Below are 27,258 nucleotides of genomic sequence, written 5' to 3'. Positions count from 1 at the left end.
GTGTGTGTGTGTGTGTGTGTGTGTGTGTGTGTGTGTGTGTGTGTGTGTGAGAGAGAGAGAGAGAGAGAGAGAGAGAGAGAGAGAGAGAGATACTCATAGATCCCAGGACTCAGGACTATAGTATTGAAAATTTTGGAAAGATATATTGCTTATGACATCCCCCAGATTTTCTGGTATAGTATTTGGTTTACAATTTAACTGAGGCATTAGCAGAGGTTATTCCAACTGGGAAAAAAAAAACAACAACAAACATAAAATCAAACAGAAGATAACACTACAACCCTTTGATGCTAATTTGGTTCATGACAATGGAACTCTTTTCTTTCTTTCTCTTTCTTTCTTTCTTTCTTTCTTTCTTTCTTTCTTTCTTTCTTTCTTTCTCTTAAATTGAACCACTTCATTATTTAGAAGATGATCTAAGGTTTGGAAAAGAATGCACGTTCTTATGGACTCTCAGTAGGTGAATAGTTTGTGTGTTCATGGCAGAAGCATGTTTGTCTGATTCCAGTTAATTTAAAGGTATTAAAATTATTTGAAAGTACATGTAAGTTGTAAAAATGGCATAGTCTTAAATGAACCTGATTTTTTTTTATATAATGTAAAATTAAAGTGTGAATCTAAAAGTGCTACAAAAGAAATTTTCCCATTCTTTTCCGTGAGAACTGGCACCAGCATATAGATGGCATGATCAATTATTGAGAAAAGACCAAGAAAAGAAAAGTGTAAGATTGACGTGCTATGTTTTGAGTTGTGGGTTTGAAGCCCTTTTGTTGACAGTATCTGAAGGTCTAAATACTCCATAGATAAACCCCTTGCTCTCTTGTCTGTCCATCTATTAAAATTTCCTTCTAGGAAAAAATTTTAAACAGTAAAAAGACTGCTTAAAGAATTTTTGAAATAGGCTATCAAGTAGAAGGTATGTTCCAAGCATTGAAGTACTGACATTAAAAATAGATTAATGTGTAGAGAAACATCACTTATACGGGACAAATGAAGTTAAATTTAAACCAATGCTCTTCAGTGTTGATTTTTCATGGCATTGAGTTCCCTCATAGCTTTCTTTATTCTCTTCTGTATTCCAACACACAGCAATAACCCCTAGTGTTACATTGTTTGATATCTAGGATCCGTGTCTTGCTCATTTCTATAGAGGTATGCCGGATTCTGGAATGCCAGCCTAGAATTTAAGGCAAACGCAATGGTGAATGTCCATTTATAAATCCTCAGTTAGCCCTGTGCATTTGTGAAACTAACATTTAGGCATCAATGACAAAGAAATAACAACTGACAAGATGACAAAAGCTGGTTCCTTTATGTTTGTATCAGAACCATAGCTTCTAGGCTCTACAATTAGTTTAGGTAGATGCTAATGAGAAAATGAAATTGTTTATTAAGATTAACATGAATGTTGTATTTGTATTTAAAAATTACCCAAGCTCTCAGTTCAGTAATAACCATGTGGTCCCACCACATCATCCCAATATTAATAATGTAGTGCCAGCCGTTTAATTCACATTCAAGTGCAGCTTGTCATCTCAAGGCCGCCACCTGACCGTAAGCACAAAGTGTTTCTTATTATCAGAACTTTTAATTCTATATAAACTTGTCTTAAGGAATCTTGTTACCTTACACAGATCTTTTACTCTGATTCACAATGTATTCTTTTAAAATATTTTTCCATTCCATGTAAACTGTAGAGTTTAAATTTCATTTCCATCACTAAGTACATAAAGCCATATGCCTTGAGACTCTTTAAATGATGCTGATTTCTTATGTATGGTTTATGAATCTACAGTAAAAATTATTTAATGAAATTTATGTATTTATGGGCAAATTTTGTACAAGTAATGTTAAAGAAGTAAATGTAGGCTTTTCCACTGGGTTTGTATTGCTGTAACATATGATCCAACATGATGTTGAAATAGTACATTTGAATAACTGAAGAAAAATCCAAGTTATTTTAAAACACCAATACTCTATGACTAAAATTATTAATTTTTAACAACCATTTTAACTTCCTGGTGTAGACGTTATTTGGGAGAAGGATTAAAAAAGTAGATTCCATATTATCGCAAAACCAGGAATGATGGCACATTCCTGCAATGAAGTGTTTGAGAAGCTGAGATATTAGGATCATGACTTCAAGGCTGGCCTGGTCTACAGAGTGTGACACTGGCTCGAAACAAAATAAACTCCTTTGCAACAGAGAAGAGAAACTGTCCCTTTTTATTTCATGCATATAGCTCCCGTGACAGCACTGCGTCCACAGGGCAGCCACCTATATTTTGTGATGTTTTCTTCCTTCACAGAGCTTCTTTCTCTCCTCCCTCTTCCTTTACTTCTCTAGTGGACTATAAGTGATGATGCCTGACACTAACACACAGCCTCTTGCCTCTCCTAACAGTGCCATCTGTGACTTACAGTCAGTTTGCAGGCTGGTAAAGACCTTAAAGTTATCTGGTTACTTTGTCTTCTCTTAGTAAAATCCACAACAACAAAAGATCATGTCAGTTTTATTCATGAATATGTATGTACTAAGCTCTCACTGGTGTCTAACACTTGACCATTCACACCCTTGAGAAAATTCCTAAACAAAATTTAACACCCAGATATCTGTGCTTTCAGTGCATGAAAATAAAATATTTGAGGTGTTCACGACACTTTTGAACTTCTATATGTTTGCTATACCTTTTGATAAAGATGTCTTAGGCTATGTTCCTTTACATTTGAAGAAATGTGAACATATAGGATAAGAATTAACTTCTCATGTATCCAGCACCAGGTGTTTTGCTGTTGTCGTCTTTCTTTCCTTCCTTCTTTCCTCCTTCTTACAATCTTATTTCTCCTTCTTCTCTTCCTCCTCCTCCTTATTTTTAACAGTTGCTTTCTTTTACAAAACAAAAAATTTTTTAACGTTTTTTATTTCCCCAAAAGAAAGGTCTGTTTTCCTCCTCCCTGTCATCCATGTAATGAGAAAGGAAGTATGCAAAGTGTATGTGTGCTTCTGAGCTCTGAAAGTAAAGCTTACAAGGAACAGGAGTCAAAGAAGCTTTAGCCAATACTTTCACTAACCTATTAATATAGGAAAATTAGGATCTAGAACAGATTCTTAATCACTTACTTTATCTTCTAGTTCTTTCTTTATGAAATACAAAAGTTCACTCTAAACATATCGTCAAAAGATCTGAAGATATTTCAAAGCAGTAATGGCAGACAACATTTACATCAACCAATTGTGAAACATCTTTGTTACTTAAAAATATATATGCATATATTTATAACATTAACCGTAGTGGTTTCTAATTTTATGCAAAACTATAGTTTTTAAAGTATATAAATGTTACATATTCTTTTTATAACTATTAAATGGTATTTATTAAATATTAATAAATTGACATTTCAGTTCATTATGTGAACATTCAAATAGGGTAAATCTGTCAACTAAGTCAATTTAAGCATACTTTATCCTGCCTCTGCAATTTCTAAGGTCTTTTAATGGAAGTATTACTGTAATTAGAATTAATTAATCTTATAATTAGAAGTAATGAACAGTTGAAAGCAGAAAGAAATGACTAGCACCCTTATTCCTTTAAGATTTCATCTCAAAGAACTTTCAATGGGTAAGTGGCAATATGAAATTCTCTAACCCATGACTTTATACTTGTTTTAATAGAAATTATTCAACTGAATTCTGAGAAAGTCTACAAAACTTCTTAGGATACAAGAGATGTAGCTCAGTACTAGAACACTTTTCTAGTGTGTGCTAGTTCCTTGGTTCCATCTACAACATCGGAAAGAATAGGTAAAGGAATTACCTCTCAGCATAGGGAAAGGCTTCCTATAACCCTAGGCTTCTAAATCACTAATATAAGAACTACCTAATAGTGTGATATTGCATTAGTACTATCATTTCAAAATGTATTTTGAAATTTTTGTTTACATTAATGTATAATCAATAAAATACTAGTGTATTAATAACAAATTTAATATTTAATATTTTGGTATTCATATATTTGTATTAGGATAGATAGCATTTATCATTCAAACATTGCATGTCTGACTTTTTAAATTTTTTTAATTAATTGTTTTATTAATTACAGTTTATTCATTTTGTATCCCAACTGTAGCTCTCTCCCTTGGCCCCTCCCAATCCCACTCTCCCTCCCTCTCCTCCATCCATGCCCCTCCCCAAGTCCATCTGGTCTTAGTCTATCAGGTCTCATCACAAGTGGCTGCCTTGTCTTCCTCTGTAGCCTGATAAGGCTGTTCCCCCCTCAGGGGGAGGTGAAAAAAGACCAGGCCACTGAGTTCATGTCAGAGACAGTCTCTGTTCTCATTACTAGGATACCCACATGGAAACTAGGCTGCCATGGTCTACATCTGTGCAGGGGTTCTAGGTTATCTCCATGAATGGTCCTTGGTTGGAATATCGGTCTCAGAAAAGACCCCTGTGCCCAGATTTTCTTTCTCATCTTGTGGAACTCCTGTCCTCTCCAGGTCTTTCTGTCTCCCCCTTCTTTCATAAGATTCCCTGAACTCTGCCCAAAGTTTGGCTATGAGTCTCAGCATCTGCTTTGATACCCTGCTGGGCAGAATCTTTCAGAGGCCCTCTGTGGTAGGCCCCTATCCTGTTCCCTGTTTTCTCCCTCTTCTGATATCCATCTCGTTTGCCTTTCTGAGTGCGGATTGATCATCTTACCCAGGGTCCTCCTTCTTGATTAGCTTCTTTAGGTGTACATATTTTAATATGATTATCCTATATTATATGTCTATATCCACTTATGAGTATATACCATTTGTGGCATGTCTGACTTTTTAAGAATTAAAAACAAAAAACAGAAAAATAGGGCTGGGGAGATGGCTCGGTGGTTAAGAGCACTGGTTGATCTTTCAGAGGACCCTCGTTCAAAGGCAGTGGATGATGGATGATATCAGCCAGTCTGCAAATGTAGTTGTAACATCCCTGGAACTTTCTGCTCACCTCGGTGTCACACCTAAGCTGCTTACAATGCGAATGAAAAAAGTTCCTTGGCTCTGTCAAAATCAGCCATGATAGGTATTTGCCTAAGTCTGTGTGTATGTGCACACATACAAAAGTGTGTGTGTCCCGCGAGTCTGTGTTTCTCATTATTGACATCTTCACTGCTTATTCATTGCGTTTCGGTAAACCAGAGTGCACTATGAAAATGATCGCCCTTTTGACATTAAGGTATCTCCCCAGGTTAATCTCATAGCTTTCGGAGTTATCATATACAAAGTATTTCGCCACACTGCCGGATTAAAACCAGAAGTGGGTTGCTGTGAGAACATTAGGTATGTAGTCATTGAAGTTTATGTAAATGTTTTAGCAACTTCTTCCCTCCTCCCTTCCTTCCTCCCTTCCTTCCTCCCTTCCTTCCTCCCTTCCTCCCTCCCTCCCTCCCTCCCTTCCTTCCTTCCTTCCTTCCTTCTTTCCATTCCTCCTTCCTTCCTTCTTATCTTTCTTTTCTTTTTTCTTGTGGCTCTGGGTAATAACACAGACCAAACACAAAGTATCTATGTGCTAGGCAAGTGCTCAACCACTCATCAACTACTAGACCCTTAATCACTTAAACAACTGATAATCTGGGGGGAGTGTGTGTGTGTTTTTTAAGATTTAGTTTTCCCACCATATTTAAAATATATATTAGAAAAAAGAACTTAATAACTTAAAAAAATTTTAAACAATCCAGATTAAATGGTAAGTGAATACACGTGTTAAAATGTTCTCCAATTAAAAGGAAAAGAAAGAATTGTTTTAAGCCAAAAATAAATCCTAATGACTGTCTTTTGTCAGACGTTTCTCAGAGTTTAGGAAACCTTTCTTCTAACTCAGAGTTTACATATTGCTATGATTTTTTCCTTTAACACTCTCTCTGAGGCTGGTCTGGGCAGACCTTGAAAGTGCTTTGTTCAGGAGAAGCTGACATGAGGGTGTGGGAAGCAACTGCAGCTCCTGTTGCATGGGAACACTCCTGACCTTGCAGTTCTGAGCCTGAGGAAGGGCCACAGCTGAGGCTTAGCAAGTGCTGTAGCGATCAGCTTCTTTCAGTCCTCAATACTCTTGAGTTTCATGTCTGCCCTGGCTTCAACATGGTTCAAAATGATGCATTTTCTGCATTGCTAACGCACCTATAATAATGGCTCAACTGAAAATAAACTAGAGAGGAAGCATCCAATGAATCATTTTCAAAGCCACATCCTCAGTGAGAAAGATTTAATATTGCTTTACCTGAAGTCACTGACAGTCAGTTGAAATATGGTTGGCTTAGCATAGTATGCATATTTCTTTTAAATTTGAAGACATTGGTATTTTAACATGAATTTATTTTTTGAGGTTACTACCTTGTCAAAGCAACAGCAGTGAAATTCTCGATTTACATTCTAGACATTCATCACTATTGAACTTAAAAATGAGCCAGAATTTGCTTTTGATGAGCTAAACACAGATGACGCAAGTCTACATAAGATGCTCTTTAAGGATTACTTTTGTAGTAGATACAAAAATCAAAAGCTGCATACAGCAGCATACCAGTTTTAAAACATTTTAAAATCAATTATTTCCTTCAAAAAGTATACTTTTTAATGGCGAGACTTTAATTTTTGAAACACATTCTAGGTTGAACAGGAACACATTTACCCCAAAGGCTATCTCACCAAACTGCAAGGCAGCTGTCACCATGTTAGTCATTTGTGACCTTTCTGGTAACAAAATGTTTATTTTCCCCATCCTTTGCAAAACTGGAGGATATATGGAAACTGTGTGGCACCTGCAGGTTACCATGGGCTTGCATGGGTTTAACTGAAGCTCTTCAAATGTGCTCCAGGTCCAGGTTACCATGGGCTTGAGTGGGTTTTAATTGAAGCTCTTCAAATGTGCTCCAGGTCTTGTGCCAGAGGAGCGCTGGCCCTCCTCTTCCTCCTGGGTACCACTTGGATCTTTGGGGTTCTCCACGTGGTTCATGCTTCCGTGGTGACTGCTTACCTCTTCACAGTCAGCAATGCCTTCCAAGGGATGTTTATTTTCTTATTCCTATGTGTTTTATCTAGAAAGGTAAGTCTTTTAAAGATTCTGCTCAAAACTGCATTAGATTTTTGTACCAAGTTTCCAAACTGAGAGAAAAATTTTTGCCTTGAAGATTTGTGACTCCCGCCTTTTATTGCCTAAATGTAGTCCATTTTAAGTACACAATAATGATTTAAATAATTTTTATTTTTAAATACGAGAATATAGATGTTCACATCTAAATATGCCTTGCAAAAACCTTATTAGACATAATATAATACAACATAATGGAAGCTATTTAGCCTATATTCCCCTGAGTATATTCTTATATTCATACAGCAATAAGGCTTCAGCAAAGAAAAGATGGCCATTTGAAAATAGTGCTATGTGATTGTCTTAATAATGTAGCATTTCCTCTTTTCTCTTTTATCAAGATTCAAGAAGAATATTATAGATTGTTCAAAAATGTCCCCTGTTGTTTTGGATGTTTAAGATAAACAAAGAGAACTCCTGATAATTATAGCTGCAATGAAATGAAAACTCCAAGATCCAGATAACCCGTGCGTAAAAGAAATCTGTCTTTTTATTGTTAGTAATTAAATTCAAATTTGTTTTTTTTTTGTTCACAGTATAAAAGATATAGTTAATATGAGTTAAAATTATGGACCAGAGAGCTACACTGTGTGTTTTCCTACATGACATAGTTAGATATGTCAAAAATACTATTGCAGATATTTGGAAAATAATTGGTTTCTCTGGAGTGATATCAGTGTGCCCAAGGAAAGTTTTCTTTCTAACACAAGAAATATATGAATGTCCTCAAGGAAACCACTGGCTTGATATCTTTGAGACTCATGTTGCCTTTCAAACGGGTCCCCTACCACCTTAGTAATGAGTTCCTTTGCAGAAGGGAGAACATAGGAGTGTTGGAGAGGCAGAATATAAAGCAGGGAGGAAGACGCCTCTGACAAGGAGTTGTCATTCCAATAAACTTGGCTTTCTCTAAACTTGATGAGAAAATTTCAAGATAAAATAGCAACAAGAACAGAAAACACATCCTAGCAGTTTGGGAACTGGTCTGAACTTAAAAGACCCAGACCTAAATTTGCTATATTCACGTTCTCAGGAGTCTAAAAGCAAACAAGGAAAAGACCCTACAAATGACAGATACAAAGATGTATGTTCTTCCACGAACATTAGATTTGAAAGTAGAATGTAAAATGTTTTTATTCTTCATTGATTGAGAGTTCAAGTATATAGTCAGTAAAACATAAATTTGTCAAACTATAATACTGTTAATGTCTTTAATGCAAAGATACAGTGTGAAGTATTTTGTCTACAATATTTTACTGTTATGAAGATTATCTTTTCGTATTAGAGTGATATACTTGAATACATTATTTTTTTAATTTTACAAATAGTATAACTCAAGTGACAAGAGTTCCTTTTAACTGACTGTTTTTAAAATGGCATTGCAAATTTAAAGTATTCGTGAAGTGAATTGTAATTTTTTCTGATCAGAAAAATACACAATTAAAGCATTATTTATAACAAAGAAGTCCCTGAGTACTGTAGAATTTCCTGGGGGATCTATTTTCTGACTGTTTCCTACTATCCATCAAAGTCTATTTATTTAAAAATACAGCTTCTATCTATTCTCTTATTCAAATGAAGAAGCAGATTTATTTTTTTCAGAAATGAGTCATTGTTCTGTGATTTGATGCACTGAGCATTGTGATTTTAACCTGTGATGCTGAGTAAAGCCTGAGGAGTCCTGTCCTAAAAATGAACTGTCAGCTAGATGGGGCAGTCCTGCTACTGCTTGACTGAGTTGTTCTCTCAGGAAAGACCATCTCACCTGCCAAGGACTTTGCATTTCTAGAGCCTGGGAGATAATACACTGTCATTAAATCTCTCTATTAGTTCCATGATAAATCTGTGACCCAAGACTGTCATTGTCATTCCAGAATAGCACTGTTTAAATGGGATAGCAAACGCTAATCTGTTCAGTCAATGCACAAAAAGCTGTTCCATATGGTAGACAGAATAATCTCCTCCCACCCCCAAATATCCATTCAAGGCTTTTCAGAACCTGTGGCTATGGTGGATGGGGAAAGCAGGAGGATACAGGGTGGGGGGCGGGGAGTAAGGCTGGCAGTTAGCTAAGCTGGAGAAGGTTCTTGCCCTGCAGGGGAAGTCAGCATTGTCTTGCTGTTATTTTAGTATGGATCTCCTGTTTTGGACACCTCCTTTTCAGAGCTGCGAGACAATAAAATTCTATTATTTAGCCACTAAATTTGTGGTCTTTTATTATTTTATTTTACATTATTTTTCGAGATGGCTACAGGGAACTAAGACTGGAAATATTTAAACACTAACATCTTTAGATCAAGCTACTATTCACAGCGAAACTTTTATATGATTGTGCAACTTCTCCATTTCTGGAATATTCGCCTTATAACAATTTTTGAAACACACATATACTACAGCACATGAATTTGTGCCAAGGTGGTTTCTCTGGCTTTCTGAATACAGTCTCTGCTGCCTCTTGAACACAGGGCTAGTGTGAACAGTCTGAACATTGCATTATGCAGATGTCCCAGGCCCTCATATCAGATGTCAATACTGGAAGTCAGCATGGGAAGTTTCCCATGAAATTTCAAAACAGTGCAGAGGAGGCATCAGACTCAGGTCTGAACCAATACAGCCGTAAGCTACATCTCGTAAGACTTGGATTTTCCAGGACAGAGATTTAGGGCTATGAGCAGGGCTTGGTCAGTGTTAATGCATGTTATCTCTTAACCCCTGGCATGTTACCCATAGTCACCAATAAAGACAGACACACAAGCTCTGATTCCCTTCATAAACAACCAGACATGGGGCTTGGAGGGTATCAACAGTCAGAACATTGCATTTCCGGGCCACAAAGAATTAAGATAGACAACAAAAAAGTGTGAAAGAAATCTTCCAACTGTGGAAGCTTGCCACAACAAAGACATAAATAATAATCCCTAACACATATTTTTGGTTTTGGTTATATTATGTTTAGAAAATGTGTTTAAATGTAGTATAAAAAAAAGTATACAGCAATCAGCAAACCAGCACTTTGTTGTCTCCAAAGTAAGCATAGCAGACAAACTTTACATGCTAACTTCATGAGAGCCCTATTTCTGCAGCCACTTAAAAGTAGGCATTAAGTATATTTGATAATTACCTATGCTTGATCTAACTTACTGAACCCATCTTAAAACTCCTTACAATGTTTGTTAAGAGTTTCAGAGACTGAGCTTTGTGTACACAGGGCAAACACTCTAGCACTGGCGAATGTTCCTAGAACCTCTGCATCAACATCCTTGTCTCATTTTCCCAGCATGGAACATTTGAGGTTCCATAACTCATAATTCATGGATTATAAATTCAGAATGGCCAAAAAAAGCACCCCTTTTGTGCTTCTTCAACCTGCAACGTTTTCTGCCATGCAAAACACTTCTGTCATTCAAGGCAACCTTTCACAAAGCCTCAAGGTGGCTCTTACTTATTTCCAGTCATTACAACATTAGTAATTTGTTGTTGTTGTTGCTTGAGACAGAATCTCCTGTATGCCAGCCTGGACATGAATCCACCTTAATGTCAAAGGATGGTCTTGAACTCCTGGTGATCTGCCTTCATGTCCCTGTCCTGAACTGGAGGAGTATGAATGCACAGAGTGTATTTAACAGCACAGTGGACAGCTCAGTGTTACGGAGGCTTCTCCGGAATTACTCACTCAATAATTTTTATTTCAAGCTTAAAAACCCATAAACATTAGACCACAGAAGTTAGATGGATGATCTGATACATTTATGGAAAAAAAAAACCACTTTTCACTGAAATAGACATAATTTGCGTTAAATTCTGCCACCATATTTAATTTTCACAGTAACCTGTTTGAGTCTTACTGCCATTTTCAATTTGGAAAGTCACTGGGAGTTTGTGTTAGAACCCTAAGCCCAGAAAATTCTGCTGCCCTACCTAAACTTTTAGTTACCTGTTTGGGTGGAAGAAGCCAGAGTGCTTGGGCAAGAGGCTAACGCGGCCCCTCACTGCTTCCTGCCTTCCCAGAACCCTTTTCAGCCACAGCTATAAACTTGTGTCTTTGTGGGTAGAGGAAGCACGACACCCTTTTATCCCATGGGATTCCAGCACTCCTTCTCTTTGGAACCAATGTCTATCCTAAGCCTTAGATGAAGTGTTTTCTTCTTTTTTCTCTTTGTCTTTTCCCACACATTTTGGTAGCCTACCCCCACACACACCAGGAGCTAAGCGATTCACTTTAACAAATTGCTTTTCATTCTTCCATATTTCCCATTCTATTCACCTCATCATACTGAAATCATTAATATGATGTCTCATTATAAAAACATCTCTGCTGCTTACTTTTATTACCTAATAGCTCATTTGTTCTTTTTAGTGGCTGAATCATATTCCATATGAAGGGTGAACCATAAACCCCACAGCTGGTATACAGTCTGGAATAGTGCAATAATACATTTTGCAGGACTCCAATATTATTCAGAAATAAAATTGCCCATGCCATATGGCTTAGTGGTGGTGCTGAAAATGCTATATACTAACATTTATTTCCTTAGTAGAATGAATTATCAGAAGGTAGCAAAGCCTTTAAAAAGCATGTCCAAGTGTAAGAAAGTTAGGCTGTTGGAGACATCCCTGAAGGAGATTGTGGAAATCTGCTTTCCCCCTCTTCTCTTTTTAATTTGTCTCCGGGTTGCCATGAGGTATCAGATCACTGCATCATGTATTCACAGCCATAATATAACACCTTCCTCAGCACAGACACAACACAGTGGGGCCAATGGGTCATGGACCAAACTCTGCCCTAGGCAAAGGTCATTTGTTCTTGCAATTATTCAGTGAAAACCATTATGAGTTTGAGACCTGCAAAGCCCTTAGGCATTTTAGTTTTAGGTAAAAATGACTGTTGCTCATCATTGGTTGTGCTTTGAGCAAGAACTGAGATCAGTGGGAAATCTGAAGGTGTGGATCCTTTGCTTAGTATGTTTTCAAAGAGTACACATTGGTGGGTTTGTGGCCAAGCTATGGTTAATACAAAATGAGAGGGTTAACTACAACAGACCTCTTCCAGTAACCGGATACCATGCTTCCCATTTCAACAACTCACCTGGAGGCACTGCAAATAATAAAATCTATAAAGTATATTACAATTTCATGTACTTAAAAATAAGAGAAAAAAATAATAGGTTTCTTTCAATATTGTCCATGAGAAATATGGTTTTGTTTCCTATTGGGCTGCAATTTACCATATATCAGCAACCAAAGGCCAGGCTGGTCAACTTGAAAATGATTGTTTTCTTTCTTTTCCTTAATGTATTGGAAGTGGATCTAAAGAAACCTTCAGGATGCAGGAGGGTTAATTATCCTAGCAGTCAGTTAAGCTTTGGAAATTTTTAGGCAGTAAGACAGAGCCCTGAAAAAGACTCCCTACCACCATAGCCTGCTGAGAGGAAAGTCATGTGTTGCCACCACTGCAAATATTGCTCAAATTACCCTAAAATTCCCCTGTTTTTGTGTGCATCCTGGCTCCTGGGGAGAGGCACTGTGCTGAGGAGGTCATTTATTCTGTCACTTCAACCCACTCAGCAATCATGACAACTACATCTTTCACTCAATCTAATGCAGAAGGCTTTTCAGAGAGACCTTGTTCGACCCGAGGGAAGTAGTTATTCAAAACAATCTTACTGCTTGCTCTTCCAGTGAAGACTGCTCTGCAGAACCTCCGAATGCTCCCCAAGTCCGTCTTCCCACTCAGATCAGTCTCTCAGATTCTCCTGAAAGATCGTGCGAACAGCAATTGCTTCACACGCCTTAGAACTTTCCTTTCATCAAGGCGTCCTCAAGGCTGTGGATCAAGCTGGGGCTGCAGCCAAACTGCCCCCTGGCATCCCCTTTCTGCAATGGTTTGCAAGTTACAACCCAGAACCTCAGTGGTCTATGAAATACAGACAACAGAACCTATCGTGTAGTGTTGGTGTAAGAAGTAGGTCATTTAATATAAGGGATAAAAGACAACGGCACTCATGTTGGAAGAATTCTCACCTTAGAAGGCTAGAGTTAGACCTTCCTTAATGCCAGTGTCTACAGCAGCCCCTATGCTGTTCCTGTACTCTGAAGACAGAGATGGGGAATCTTCACAGAACACTGCCCTCTATCTACGAGCTCCGGTTTCAACTGACACTACCCTAGCTCCTACTGGTGATCTCTGGTTTCAACTGAGGGGATTTGCCCCATTGAATAGGTAGAACAAAATCAAGAGGAAGATTCCTGACGTCAACTTGAGGCCTGCACACCCATCCTCACACACATGCACATGCAACTCCACGGATGCGTGCCTACATACACAATAAAAATGCATACACATATGAATGCACACCACGTGCATGTGAAACCAAAAGAATGAGAAAATAAAGAATAATTTTCATAGTATTGCTTTACAAAATGAAATTGAGGCATTTCCGAAGATGACTTATCTAGATATCTAGATTCTATCATGAGTTGAACTAATGAAAAGATAAGAGTATAGTCATAAAATACAGGTAAAAACTAGTAAGATATGAACATCTTGCCTATTTACCCATATGTATATATTAATTTATATGACTATATATTCCAATGCTAATTTACTAGCATTCATTATAACCACATTCAAGTATTTTTAAGGTTATATGATCATATACAGTTCTGACATTGCTAATGCCAGCTGATGCTTTTTATAATATTTCAAAATACTTGTCTGCCTAGAAACAAGAAAAGGCAGAAGGCAAATATTTAATATGAAGAAAGCTTTTAGACATAGGAATGTATTTCAAATTTTAATATATTTATTGAGACAAAAATAAGACCGTAACTTAAATTATATCATTCTTTTTGTTGTTGTTGTTGTTGTTCCATAACCAACACACCTAAGGTTGTAACCTACAAGTTAGACACTAAGGCTAGATAAAACAACCATCCCAAAAATACATGTTACTAGTGATATCAAAGAACTCTTAGGGCCTTTTCTCATTATTGGTTGTACAAAAGAGGAAAGAAAACTGATGAGAAGGCCTTTAAGGGAAAATGATCTTGGGAATTAGTGATGAAACCAACAAAGTTGTAAACAAAAGCCCTTCCAGGGACACTTCCCCGGGAGCTGCCCAAAGTGGGAAAGGAACTACAGAATAGTAAGAGCTGGAGAGGACAGGGTCTCCACAAGGAGAACAGCAGAACAAGAAAATTTGAACACAGGGAACTTTCCAGAGACTCATACTCCAACCAAGAACTATTCATGGAGATAACCTAGAATCCCTGCACAGATGTAGCCCATGGCAGTTCAGTGTCCAAGTGGGTTACATAGTAATGGGAAGAGGGACTGCCTCTGACATAATCTGCTTGGCCTGCTCTTTGATCACCTCCCCCTGAGGGGGGAGCAGCCTTACCAGGCCACAGTAGAGGACAATGCAGCCACTTTTGATGAGAACTGATAGACTAAGATCAGAAAGGAGAGGAGAACCTCCCCTATCAGTGGACTTGGGGAGTGGCATGCATGCAGAAAGGGGAGGGAGGGTGGGATCAGGAGGGGAGGAGGGAGGGACTTATGGGGGGATACAAAATGAATAAAGTGTAATTAATAAAAAATTTAAAAAAGCACACATTAAAAAAAAAAACAGCATTCAATTATCTCTTCAAGCCCATCCTGTTAATGGATGATTTGTATGCAACACTTCCAAGTGAGATGAGAGTGTTACAAACTACTGAATCACACATGATCACACCACACGCCCAGCAGGGCAGCTGGAGAGAACAGGGGAATAGTGAGAAACTGCATGTTCACAATGCTTTCCTCTGCAACCTCCCGAACAACTCAGACTGTGAACACTGCCTCATTATCACACAGCATTAGCTGGGGCCTACGTCTCTCACTTTGAAAGGGAAAATAAAACACTACAAAAGCTTAGACCATTTTATTTAGTTTAATTACACTAACTCGCTGTCTCAGAATGATGAATCTCAATGGCTGATGGCAACTGGTGACACCACAAGTGTGAATGTGCTGAAATGAAGATAGATGGCTGCTCCGATTTCAGGTAAACAGTTTTGAAGAAACGGCATTGCAAATGTACTACAGGTTGAGAGAATCATTGGAAGACCTTTACATAGTATGATAATCCAATTACTATGAAAAAACAGGAATAACCACTTTATAAACAAATATAGTAACTAATGTTTGTTACAACTCTGTTAAAATAATACAGTAGATATGAAGAGCTTTCCTGTCCGTTATTTTGAGAGAGAACCAATAGCATATGAAGCTATACTTAATAATATAGATACCTAAAGAGTTAAGATGTCTTTTATGTTTTGTTTTGTTTTGTTTTTGCTTTTTACTTATTTTTCACTTTTATTTTTTAATTTATTATTTTTTCTTTTTTGTTTATTTATTTAACTTTTATTAGTTACACTTTATTCACTTTGCATCCCCCCATTAGCCTCTCCCTCCTCCCCTCCTAATCCCATCTTTCCTCCCCCTTCTTCACGAATGCCCCTCCCCAAGTCCACTGATAGCGGAGGTCCTTCTCTCCTTCCTTCTGAGCTTAGTCTATCAAATCTCATCAGGAGTGGCTGCATTGTCATCTTCTGTGGCCTGGTAAGGCTGCTCCCCCGTCAGGGGGAGGGGATCAAAGAGCAGGCCAATCACATTATGTCAGAGGCAGTCCCTCTTCCCATTACTATGGAACCTATTTGGACAATGAACTGCCATGGGCTACATCTGTTCAGGGGTTGATAATTACAATTTCTTCATTTGTATCCCAGCTGTAGCCCCCTCCCTCATCTCTTCCCAACACCACTACTTCCTTTTCTCCTCCCATTCACCTCCTCAAGTCCACTGATAGAGGAGGTCCTCCTCCCCTTCCATCTGATCCTAGCCTATCAGGTCTCATCAGAAGTAGCTTTATTGTCTTCCCCTGTGGCCTGGTAAGGCTACACTCCCCTCAGGGGGAGGTGATCAAAGAGCAGGCCACTGAGTTCATGTCAGAGACAGTCCCTGTTCTCATTACTAGGGAACCAACTTGGAGACTGAGCTGCCATGGGCTACATCTGTGCAGGGGTTCTAGTTTACCTCCATGAATGGTCCTTGGTTGCAGTATCAGTCTCAGAAAGGATCCTTGTGCATGGATATTTTTTTTCTCTCCTTGTAGAGCTCCAGTCCCCTCCAAGTCTTTCTGTCTCCCCCTTCTTTCATAAGATTCGCTGCACTCTACCCAAAGTTTGGCTATGAGTCTCGGCCTTTGCTATGATATCCTGCATAGTCCCTCTGTGGTAGGCTCCAGTTGTGTTCCCTGTTTTCTCATTCTTCTAATGTGTTTCCCATTTGTCTATCTGAGTGAGGATTGGGCATCTTCCCCAGGGTTCTCCTCCTTGCTTAGCTTCTTTAGGTATACAGATTTTAGTATGTTTATCCTATATTATATGTCTAATATCCACTTATAAGTGAGTACATACCATGTGTGTCTTCCTGCTACTGGGATACCTCACTCAGGATGATCTTTGCTAGTTCCCTCCATTTGCCTGCAAATTTCATGATTTCATTGTTTTTTATTTCTGAGTAGTATTCCACTGTGTAAATGTACCACAATTTCTGCATCCATTCATCCGTGGAGGAACACCTGGGTTATTTCCAGATTCTGGCTGCTGTGAACAAAGCTGCTATGAACATGGTTGAGTAAATGTCCTTGTTGTGTACTTTAGCATTTTTAGGATATATTCCTAGGAGTGGTATAGCTGGATCTTGAGGAAGCACTATTTCTAATTGTCTGAGAAAGCTCCAGATTGATTTCCAAAGTGGTTGTACAAGTTTACATTCCCACCAGCAGTGGAGGAGGGTTCCCTTTTCTCCACATCCTCTCCTGCATGTGTTGTCATTTGAGTTTTTTTATCTTAGCCATTCTGATGGGTGTAAGGTGAAATCTCAGAATCATTTTGATTTGCATTTCCCTGATGACTAAGGATGCTGAGCATTTCTTTAAGTGTTTCTCTGCCATCACCAACATCAAGCTAAATGGAGATAAACTCAAGTCAGTACCACTGAAATCATGGACAAGGCAAGGCTGCCCACTCAGTAGCTCTTCAATAGAGTACTTAAAGTCCTAGCTAGAGCAAAAAGAACTGAAGTAGATCAAGAGGACCCAAATAAGAAATGAAGTAGCCAAAGTATCACTATTCACAGACAATATGATAATATGCATGAGTGACTCCAAAAATTCAACCAGAGAACTCCTTCAGCTGACAAATACCTTCAGCAAAGTGGCTGGATACAAAATTAACTAAAAAAAAAAAAAACCAGTAGCCCTCCTGTATATGAAAGACAAAAGGGCCAAGAAAGAAATTAGTGAAACAACGCCCTTCACAAAAGCCACTAATAACCTAAAGTGCCTTGGTGTATCTCTAACCAAGACAAGTAAAAGGCCTGTTTGAAAATTACTTCAACTCTCTGAAGAAAGAAATTGAAGAAGATATCAGAAGATGGAAAGATCTCCCATGCTCACAAATCGGTAGGCTTAACATAGTGAAAATGGCCATCCTGCCAAACGCAATCTACAGATTCAAAATGCAATTCCTATCAAAAGAACTTGAAAGAGCAATCCTTAATTTCATATGGAAAAACAAAGCAGAAATACTAAAACAATCCTGTACAATAATAGGTTGTCTGGAGGTATCTCCATCCCTTATCACAAGCTGTACTACAGAGCAATAATAATAAAACTGCATCCCAGAGACTCATACTCCAACCAAGGACTATTCGTGGAGATAACCTAGAACCCCTGCACAGATGTAGCCCATGGCAGTTCAGTGTCCAAGTGGGTTACATAGTAATGGGAAGAGGGACTGCCTCTGACATAATCTGATTGTCCTGCTCTTTGATCACCTCCCCGTGAGGGGGAAGCAGCCTTACCAGACCACAGTAGAGGACAATGCAGCCACTTTTGATGAGAACTGATAGACTGAGATCAGAAAGGAGAGGAGAACCTCCCCTATCAGTGGACTTGGGGAGTGGCATGCATGCAGAAAGGGGAAGGAGGGTGGGATTCGGAGGGGAGGAGGGAAGGGCTTATGGGGGGATACAAAATGAATAAAGTGTAATTAATAAAAAATAATAGTAATAATAATAAAACTGCATAGTACTGGCATAGAAATAGAATGATGGATTAATGGAATCGAATAGAAGACCCAGAAATAAACTCACACACCTACAGATACTTGATTTTTTACAAAGAAGCCAAAACCATACAATGTAAAAAGGACACAGCATCTTCAACAGTGGTGCTGGTCTAACTGGATGTCTACATGCAGTTGAGATGTTTAAGCAAAAAAAAAAAAGTCAATATATATATAGATATATATATAGACTTTAGTTATTTGGGAGTTTAACAATGCGCAATAAACTATTTAAATAATTTATAGTTCTCTTTCTGATAGAAAATTTAATTTCCTTTTAAAAGCTCAAAAATGAAGTACCTTGGTGTAACCCTAACCAAGCAAGTCAAAGACTTGTATGAAAAAAAATTTCATGTCTCTGAAGAAAGAATTAGAAGAAGATATCAGAAGATGGAAAGATCTCCCATGCTCATGGCTTGGCAGGATTAACATAGTAAAAATGGCCATCTATCCAAAAGTAATCTACAGATTCAATGCAATTCCCATCAAATTACCAACACAATTCTTTACAGACCTGGAAAGAAAAATTCTCAACTTCATATGGAATAACAAGAAACCCAGAATTGCTAAAATAAACCTCAACAATAAAAGATCTTCTGGAGGTATCTCCATCCCTGATCTCAAGCTGTACTATAGAGCAACAGTTATAAAAACTGCAGGGTACTGGCATAGAAACTGAATGGTGGATCAACGGAACCGAACAGAAGACCCAGAAATAAACCCACACACTTATGGACACCTGATCTTTGACAAAGACGCCAAAACCATACAATGGAAAAAAGACAGTATCTTCAACAAATGGTGCTGATCTAACTGGATATGTACAAGTAGAAAAATGCAAATAGATCCATACTTATCACCCTGCATAAAACTAAAGTCCAAAGGAATCAAAGGCCTCAACATAAAACCAGACACATTAAATTGGTTAGAAGAAAAAGTGGGGAAGACCCTAGAACTCACTGGTACAAGAGACAACTTCCTGAACATAACACCAACAGCACAGACTCTAAGAGCAACAATCAATAAATGGGACCTCATGAAACTGAAAAGTTTCTGTAAAGCAAAGGACACCATCATCAAAACAAAACGACTACCTACAGATTGGGAAAGAATCTTCACCAACCCTCTATCTGACAGAGGGCTAATATCCAGTATATATAAAGAACAAAAGAAGCTCAAAAGCAACAAACCATGTAATCCAATTTAAAAAATAGGGAACAGAGCTAAACAGAGAATTCTCTGTAGAGGAATATCGAATGGCAGAGAAACACTTAAGAAATGCTCAACCTCATTAGCCATCAGGGAAATGCAAATCAAAACAACCCTGAGATTTCACCTCACACCCATCAGAATGGCCAAGATGAAAAACTCCAGTGACAACACATGCTGGAGAGGTTGTGGAGAAAGGGGAACCCTTCTCCACTGCTGGTAAGAATGTAAACTTGTACAACAACTCTAGAAATCAATCTGGCACATTCTCAGACAACTGGGAATAACACTTCCTCAAGATCCAGCCTTACCACTCCTACGCATATATCCAAAAAGTTGGCTCAAGTATACAATAAGGACATTTGCTCAACCATGTTTGTAGCAGCTTTATTTGTAATAGCCAGAAGCTGGAAACAACCCAGATGCCCCTCAACTGAAGAATGGATACAGACATTGTGGTACATCTATACAATGGAATATTACTCAGCTATGAAAAACAAGGAAATCATGAAATTTGCAGGTAAATGATGGGAACTGGAAAGGATCATCCTGAGTGAGCTATCCCAGAAACAGAAAGACACACACGGTATATACTCACTCATATAGACATATAATATAGGATAAACCTACTAAAATTTGTACATCTAAAGAAACTAATCAAGAGGGAGGACTCTGACTAAAATGCTCAATCCCCATCCTGAACATCAAAGAGGATGGACATCAGAAGAAGAAGAAGAAAACAGGAAGCAAGTTAAGAACCTGCCACAGAGGGCCTCTGAAAGGCTCTGCCCTGCAGACTATCAAAGCAGATGCTCAGACTTATAGCCAACTTTTGGGCAGAGTGCATGGAATCTTATGTAAGAAATGAAAAATAGTAAGATCTGGAGAGGACAGGAACTCCACAAGGAGAGCAAAAGAACCAGAAAATTTGAACACAGGGGTCTTTCCAGAGACTCATACTCCAACCAAGTACCATGCATGGAGATAACCTAGAACCACTGCACAGATGTAGCCGATGACAGTTTAGTGTCCAAGTGGCTTACATAGTGATGGGAAGAGGGAAGAGAGACTGCCTCTGACATAAACTGATTGGCCTGCTCTTTGATCACCTCCCCCTGAGAGGGGAGCAACCTTACCAGGCCACAGAAGATGACAATGCAGCCACTCCTGATGAGATTTGATAGACTAAGATCACAAGGAAGGAGAGGACGACTTCCCCTATCAGTGGACTTGGGGAGGTGCATGCGTGAAGAAGGGGGAGGGGAAGGTGGGATTAGGAGGGGAGGAGGGAGGGGTTTATGGGGGGATGCAAAGTGAATAAAGTGTAACTAATAAAAGTTAAAAAAAAAGCTCAAAAATGTATTTTTTTTTGCAACACTGGTAAATATCATAGATACCTTGCATTTTTAAACTCAGTTTCAGAACACTTCATATATGTATATGTATAGTATATGTATATTTGTATGTATATCTTTTCTTATATTAAATGACATTCAATAAAATATTAATCTTTCAAGCAAGAGTCTAACTTTTCCAGAAATTATGGGAGCTGTAACTTCACTGACAAGAAGGTCTCTGTTGGCATAAAATTTTGGGCCACAAAACAATCCAACAGTGTGACTTATGTTTGAAGATTTGACCAGGCCATATTGGTTCTGATCCCCAAAGGGACTAGAGGCTAAGAATCCTGGGCCTAACCTCCGAGAGCGACAGGAGATCACAGACCTAATCAAAGCTGTGTGTGTGAAAGGTCGGAGCTCCCCAGTGAGGAAGACTCTGCGTGTGTTCTCCCATCTTTCAGGGAACTCATGATTCTATAGAAACAGGACAACTATCCTTGCCGGGGTCTGTCTGGGGGCTCCATCCCATGGACAGTGTTTTCCTTAGATGAGTTTAATTCTTGTAGTTTCCTCATAATAAGCCTGAAAACATTCCCAGAACTGTGGCAAAAACCTGTGATTTCAGAACTCAGGAGTCTAAGACAGGAAGAGAAGACTGCAACTTCAAGGCCTTCCCAGGTTACACAGTAAGAACCTGTATCAAAGAATAATTATTAGTAATAATATTAATAATGGTAATAATAATAATAATAATAGTGAGAATAAACAAACAATGTTAAGTGTGTTGTGATCCAAGCTGTAGTTTTCCTATTGCATTATTAAATTTATAGGTATTTTATCTGTTTATTGTATACATAAACTATATGATATGTTTCTTAAGAGCACTAACATAGTAACTATATATGATAAATCAATTTTATGTATAATGTTTAATCATATATATACATTTAAATATGATTTTCATTTTACAATATTGTATAACACAATGCAGTATCTGGTAAAGCTAAAATTATAAGGTGAATTAGAAGCCTGAAACTGAAGAAGAGTCAGAAAATATAAAATTCAAAAATGGGGAGGGGCATGCATGCAGAGGGTGGAGGAAGGGAGGGATTGGGACAGGAAGAGGGAGGGAACCACAGGGGGGATACAAAGTGTAATTAATAAAGAAAAAAAAGAAGAAAAAATTTCAAAAATGATGATGTTTCAGTCTTCAGGCAAATTTTTCCTTCTTTTCAATGAGAAAAGTCAGTGTTTGCTCTGAAGGTTCTAACTCATCTAGACTGGGTGAGTTCTATCCACATTATGTAGGGCAAGCTTTCTTCAAGTAACTTCATCATACAGATTAGCCTCCTCTATAAACTAGCCTCATGGTAAATTCAGGCCTGCCTTTGATTAAATATCTGTGTACTTTAACTTAAACCATGTGACACAGAAAACTACTAGTCATAGATGGCTCAGCAGTTAACAGTGTGTAGTAATCTTCCAGAAGACCCAAGTTCAGATCGCTATACCCATATCTGGTGTTTCACAATTGCTTGTCCCTCTAGGTCCAGGGAGATCTGATTCCTCTGGCCTCCATAAGCACCAGCACTGATTTGCACAAACCTATGCATACATTTTATTAACTTTTAATGAAAAAATACTGACAATCCACAAGGAGAGCAACAGAACCAAAAAATCTGAGCACAGGGGTCTTTCCTGAGACTGATACTCCAACCAAGGACTATGCATGGAGATAACCTAACACCCCTGCACAGATGTAGCCCATGGCAGTTCAGTATCCAAGTGGGTATCCATTGTATCCATTGTAATAGGAACAGGGACTGTCTCTGACATGAACTGATTGGCCTGCTCTTTAATTACCTCCCCCTGAGGGGGGGAGAAGCATTACCAGGCCACAGAAGAAGACAGTGCAGCCACTCCTGATGAGACCTAATTGACTAGAATCAGAAGGAAGGAAAAGAAAACCTCCCCTATCAGTGGACTTGGGGAGGGGCATGCATGCAGAGGGTGGAGGAAGGGAGGGATTGGGACAGGAGGAGGGAGGGAACCACAGGGGGAATACAAAAATGAATAAAGTGTAATTAATAAAGAAAAAAGGTACTTTCAAAAAACATAAAAGCCTAAAAACTAAAAAAGAAAAATCCTGACAATCACACTAGACGACTAAGCTGAGAAAACAAGGTCTTGAACTTGTGGCTAATGATAGAGGTCCTGTGAGGATCATATCCACTTACTGCAGAATGGGCTAAAGCATGTATAGATATGACCTACATAAATATATTGAACTAATCTTTGACAAAGGCAAAAAGATGATTTAAGAGAGAGAAGACAACATATTCAACAAATGTTACTGAACAATTTGATGCTTACTGTATAAAAGGCAACACAAAGCACCTAGAGACACAAAATATATTGTACATGGAAATTAACTCACAGTGGGTTATAGAGCCAAATGTAAAAATTAAACATAACATTTCAAGAGTGATAGTAATCAGTTCTCATTCCAGGCTTGTAGAAATGCTGGGCCTCCACTCTGAGAAAGTCTGTCAGCTTCTTCCAAAGCTAAACACAGTCTTACGTGTAGATCCAGCCATTGTGTTCATAAGTATTTCTCCAACTGATTTGAAAATTACTATCTACACAGACCTGCTCATGGATGTTTATAAAGACTTTATTTGTAATCACCAAGATGTCCCTTAATAGGTGTATGGGTGAACAACCACAGGACAGCCACGTAATGGATATTTAATCTCTGCAATTAAGGCACCATGAAGCCAGGCAAAGACATGGATGACCCTTCAGAACATGCATAACTTCTAACTGCATAAATCTGCTCTACAGAAAACTACATACTGTCAAGCTCAGTTATGTTACATTCTGCAAAATGCAAACCTTCAAAGACTGGAAACAGATCAGGAGTTCCCAGAGGACAGCAGTGGGGAGATCGGTCCGTGTTTAGGTGGAACATGAGGGATTATTAATTCTCTGACTATCTGTAATGGACTATAATAATGGCTACAAGACTATTTGTCAAAACTCATAAAAATTATTATGCAGATTAAACAGCAATGCATGCAAATTTTACAAAATTATTTTGGAAGTCAAGGGCTCTTAGGATACAGAAAACATTTGACTGGAGAATGTAACTATTTCAAAGTATCAGAAACAGTGATTGAGAATTAAAACTACCAAGTAAATACTAAATAAGTCTTAAGTTTAAGTAAAAATAGTTAAGTCATCACATTCAAGAGTGTCTCACTAAACTCTTGGATGAATGCCCATAACAGAGCCACAGATGAAGCAAATTAACACTAACATTGTTTCTCAGTTTTGGATACTCACTGATGTATAAATTTCTTTTCAGTTGTGTAAGTTTGTTTTACTAATTGATCTTTCCTGACTCTTTGTTTCTCCCCGTTGGTTTCAACATAATTACTACCTATAACTTGACATCTTTATGCCCATCATTAGCTCCCATATACAGCTGGTCTACTCTGTAATACTTGACAGTATCCCTCAACATTCATGCTAGGCTAATGCATGCCTCCCTTGATTACTGCATGTTAAATCCAGAAACCAGGCCAGTTCAATGCCCCCTTCCCAGAGCCAACACTGTGATTTAGCTGAAAAGTTCTGATCAATTCTTCCATATCCCCCAAAGTTAGTTGAAGAATTTCATAATGACATTATTCTGTCTTTACACCAATTTTCAATATGCCAAACATTCTATTTACTCAATTTTTCCCATAAACTTGATGAAATAATGGTTACCTTACATGAGTCTAAGTTCATAACACACTAGCAGTTGCTAATCTTGCACTACTAACTAGTATTTTGGAGCCCTCACTCAACATTCTGCTACATCAGGTAGAGAACATTCCATTCATCTATTTTGAGAACCATGATTAATAGGAAAAAAAATCAAAATCCATTTTAAAAAATCACATGCAAATCTCCTTGTGTTTACAACTAGTTTTGACAACAAAATTTCTCACAGCTAATGCTTAAAAATTCCTCAGACTAACCTTCTTTTTCTAGCTGTTTGTTCTTGACAATTAAGATGATTGCCCTGGAACTAATGTGGAAAGTTTTCATCTGTAGGAGACAATGATTTATTATTAATCTTATTATTAAGGCCACACAATTGTCTTTTGCTTCTAACGTGTCTGCATTTCCCCAGTGCCCTTTGTTATAATGGACACTGATCAATGCTGGATTCAATGGTTCCTTTTATTGTTTCTCTCATATCGGCCATGTCTACAACATCTGTTATCCAACCTCCCATCAAAAACAGTAGAAGCACTCACTTCATTAGCTCTTATCCAGTAATAAACTTGGACCCTACCTTATATTAGCTTTTATTGTCAACGCCTGGGAAGAGAAGCCTCCACTGAGGAATTGCCTCCATCAGGGGAATCTGTGGGCATGACTATGGGACATTTACTGGATTGAGAATTAATCGAGGAAGCCCCAGCTCACTCTGGGAGGTGCCGTTCCTGGGCAAGCAGAATGTATAAGTTGAACAAGCCAGAGGAAGCCAGCCAATAATCACCATCCTCTGAACTCTCTACTTCAGTTCCTGCCTCTAGATCCTTGCTTGAATTCCTGCCCTGATGTTCTCCAGTGATGAGCTGTGATGCGAATATTTAAGTGAAACAAGCCATATCCTCTCCTGGATAGCTTTGGTCGCACCCTCACAGCAACAGAGAGCAAGCTAAGACCCTCAGTGCACATTGCCCCTGCACTGAAATACTTCTCTATTACTTTCCAACCAGACTCTGAACGCATGATTTTATCCAGTTGGTAAATTAGATATGGAGAACTGTGCCTACAGATGTGACAAACTAATGCAGGGCAACAAACAAACAAAAAACTTAAATGGATATACTTCATAAAGCAGCATCAGTGAAGAAGAGAAAGAGCTGGTAACATAACTGTAGCCTCTAAAGATCAGGAAACAAGATATATTCTCCTTTGCAAGTTGTACAAGCCAAATTATCCAAGTTGAGGAGTGTTAATCTAGCTTGAGTCTCCACCTGTATGGTTAAGTTCTCTGACTTGTTGAAGTCCACCTAGCTTTGTCACATTAGCACAGTTACACTTGGAGGAAAATCTGTATCGAGGGATAGCATGCAATCAAGGAAGTCCAGAGGACAAGGAAGATGATGGACTGCCCAGAATGACTGAAATTCTTATACAGATGACCTAGAGAAGGCCCTAAGGCAAATGGAATGTAATTTAGCAGGATAAATTAGAGGTTTCCATTCTCTCACTTGGTAAAGAGCCTTGTCAAGGAGGGCAAAAGAAAGTTTTTGAGTTTACACAATGAGTCAAATGTGGTTTTCTTATCTGAGCCACAAACAAATTGATCTTCTCCAACCCCATGGCATTTGGTATTAGAACTGATAGCATTTTTGTCAGGATTCTCACCACTAAGTCTTTGAAATCTCTTGTTCACTAGAAACCAACTAGGTAATATACTTAGAACGTTAAGCAACACTCACACATTTTATTTCATATGCCTTATTTCTTTGGTGTCTGGCTTTCTTTAAGATACTCTGAAGAATGACTTCTATAAAACATTATTCTTTTTTTATTCTAGCTTGAGCTCCTTTTGAATGTTTAATGAGTACATAATAAATGTCATTGCTATAGAAGATAAACAGTTGTACAGAGGTAGGTTTTTAACTTCCTGGTAAGAAGGTAGGAGTGTGTGGCATGGGTGAAATTTCTGATACAATGAAAGTGAACTTGGGGTCAAATCACTGATGGTCTTGTTGTCACAGTTTTGTTTAAAGTATGTTTCTCTGTCTTTATGCCTCTCCCTTCTTATTTTTTTTCTTTAACTACGTTCTCTACACAAAGAGATTTTCTAGGAACTAACAAGGTGTTTCAGTGGGAAGGAGTGGTTGTTGCACAATTGTGAGGACATGAGGTCAATTCTCCAGTACTCCTCTACACACACACATGCAAGAGAGAAAAATAAAACAAAAGAACTCAAGTGTGCCAATGTACATAAGCCTGCAATGCCAGCATTGTGTAGACGGAGACACAAGGACCAAGTGGGACTTGCTGACTACTAACATAGCTTCAGTCCGAAGAAACAAGGCAGAAGATGATCAAATATGATGCCAGGCACCCTCCTGTGTCCTCTTAGTGCATATGTGTATATGTATATGTAAATGCGACATTTACACACCTACGCACACACACAGCGTACTGAGTCCATTTACTTTGGCTCATATGTGCATATGTTTAGAGATGACCAGTTAGAACTTGATAACCTATCAGGGGCTTATTGCTGGACAAAAGTGATTCTTCCTCTTTTAGCAGATGTTGATTGGCTGCAGCTCTTCACCTATGTGTGAATTTTTCCCCATCCAGATTGGCACATCAGTGATATAGTCATTA

At 38.3% G+C, this 27,258-nt stretch overlaps 1 protein-coding gene across 1 annotated transcript in view; it reads left to right on the top strand.

The window, feature by feature from the left end:
* Positions 1-9,138, top strand: part of Adgrl4 (adhesion G protein-coupled receptor L4) — a 119,782-nt gene extending 110,644 nt beyond the window's left edge. The window contains exons 14-16 of the mRNA XM_055614263.1: positions 5,222-5,313; positions 6,904-7,072; positions 7,459-9,138. Of these exons, the coding sequence (XP_055470238.1) occupies positions 5,222-5,313; positions 6,904-7,072; positions 7,459-7,521 (324 nt within the window). The 3' untranslated portion in view covers positions 7,522-9,138. The remainder of the gene's footprint in view (positions 1-5,221; positions 5,314-6,903; positions 7,073-7,458) is intronic.
* Positions 9,139-27,258: the final 18,120 nt, after the last annotated feature.

Source organism: Psammomys obesus, unplaced genomic scaffold (genome assembly GCF_907164565.1).
Source record: "Psammomys obesus unplaced genomic scaffold, mPsaObe1.curated_primary_1811, whole genome shotgun sequence".
Lineage (NCBI taxonomy): Eukaryota > Metazoa > Chordata > Mammalia > Rodentia > Muridae > Psammomys > Psammomys obesus.
Note: the sequence above shows the minus strand (reverse complement) of the source record. Positions and strands in the feature narration are given on the sequence as shown.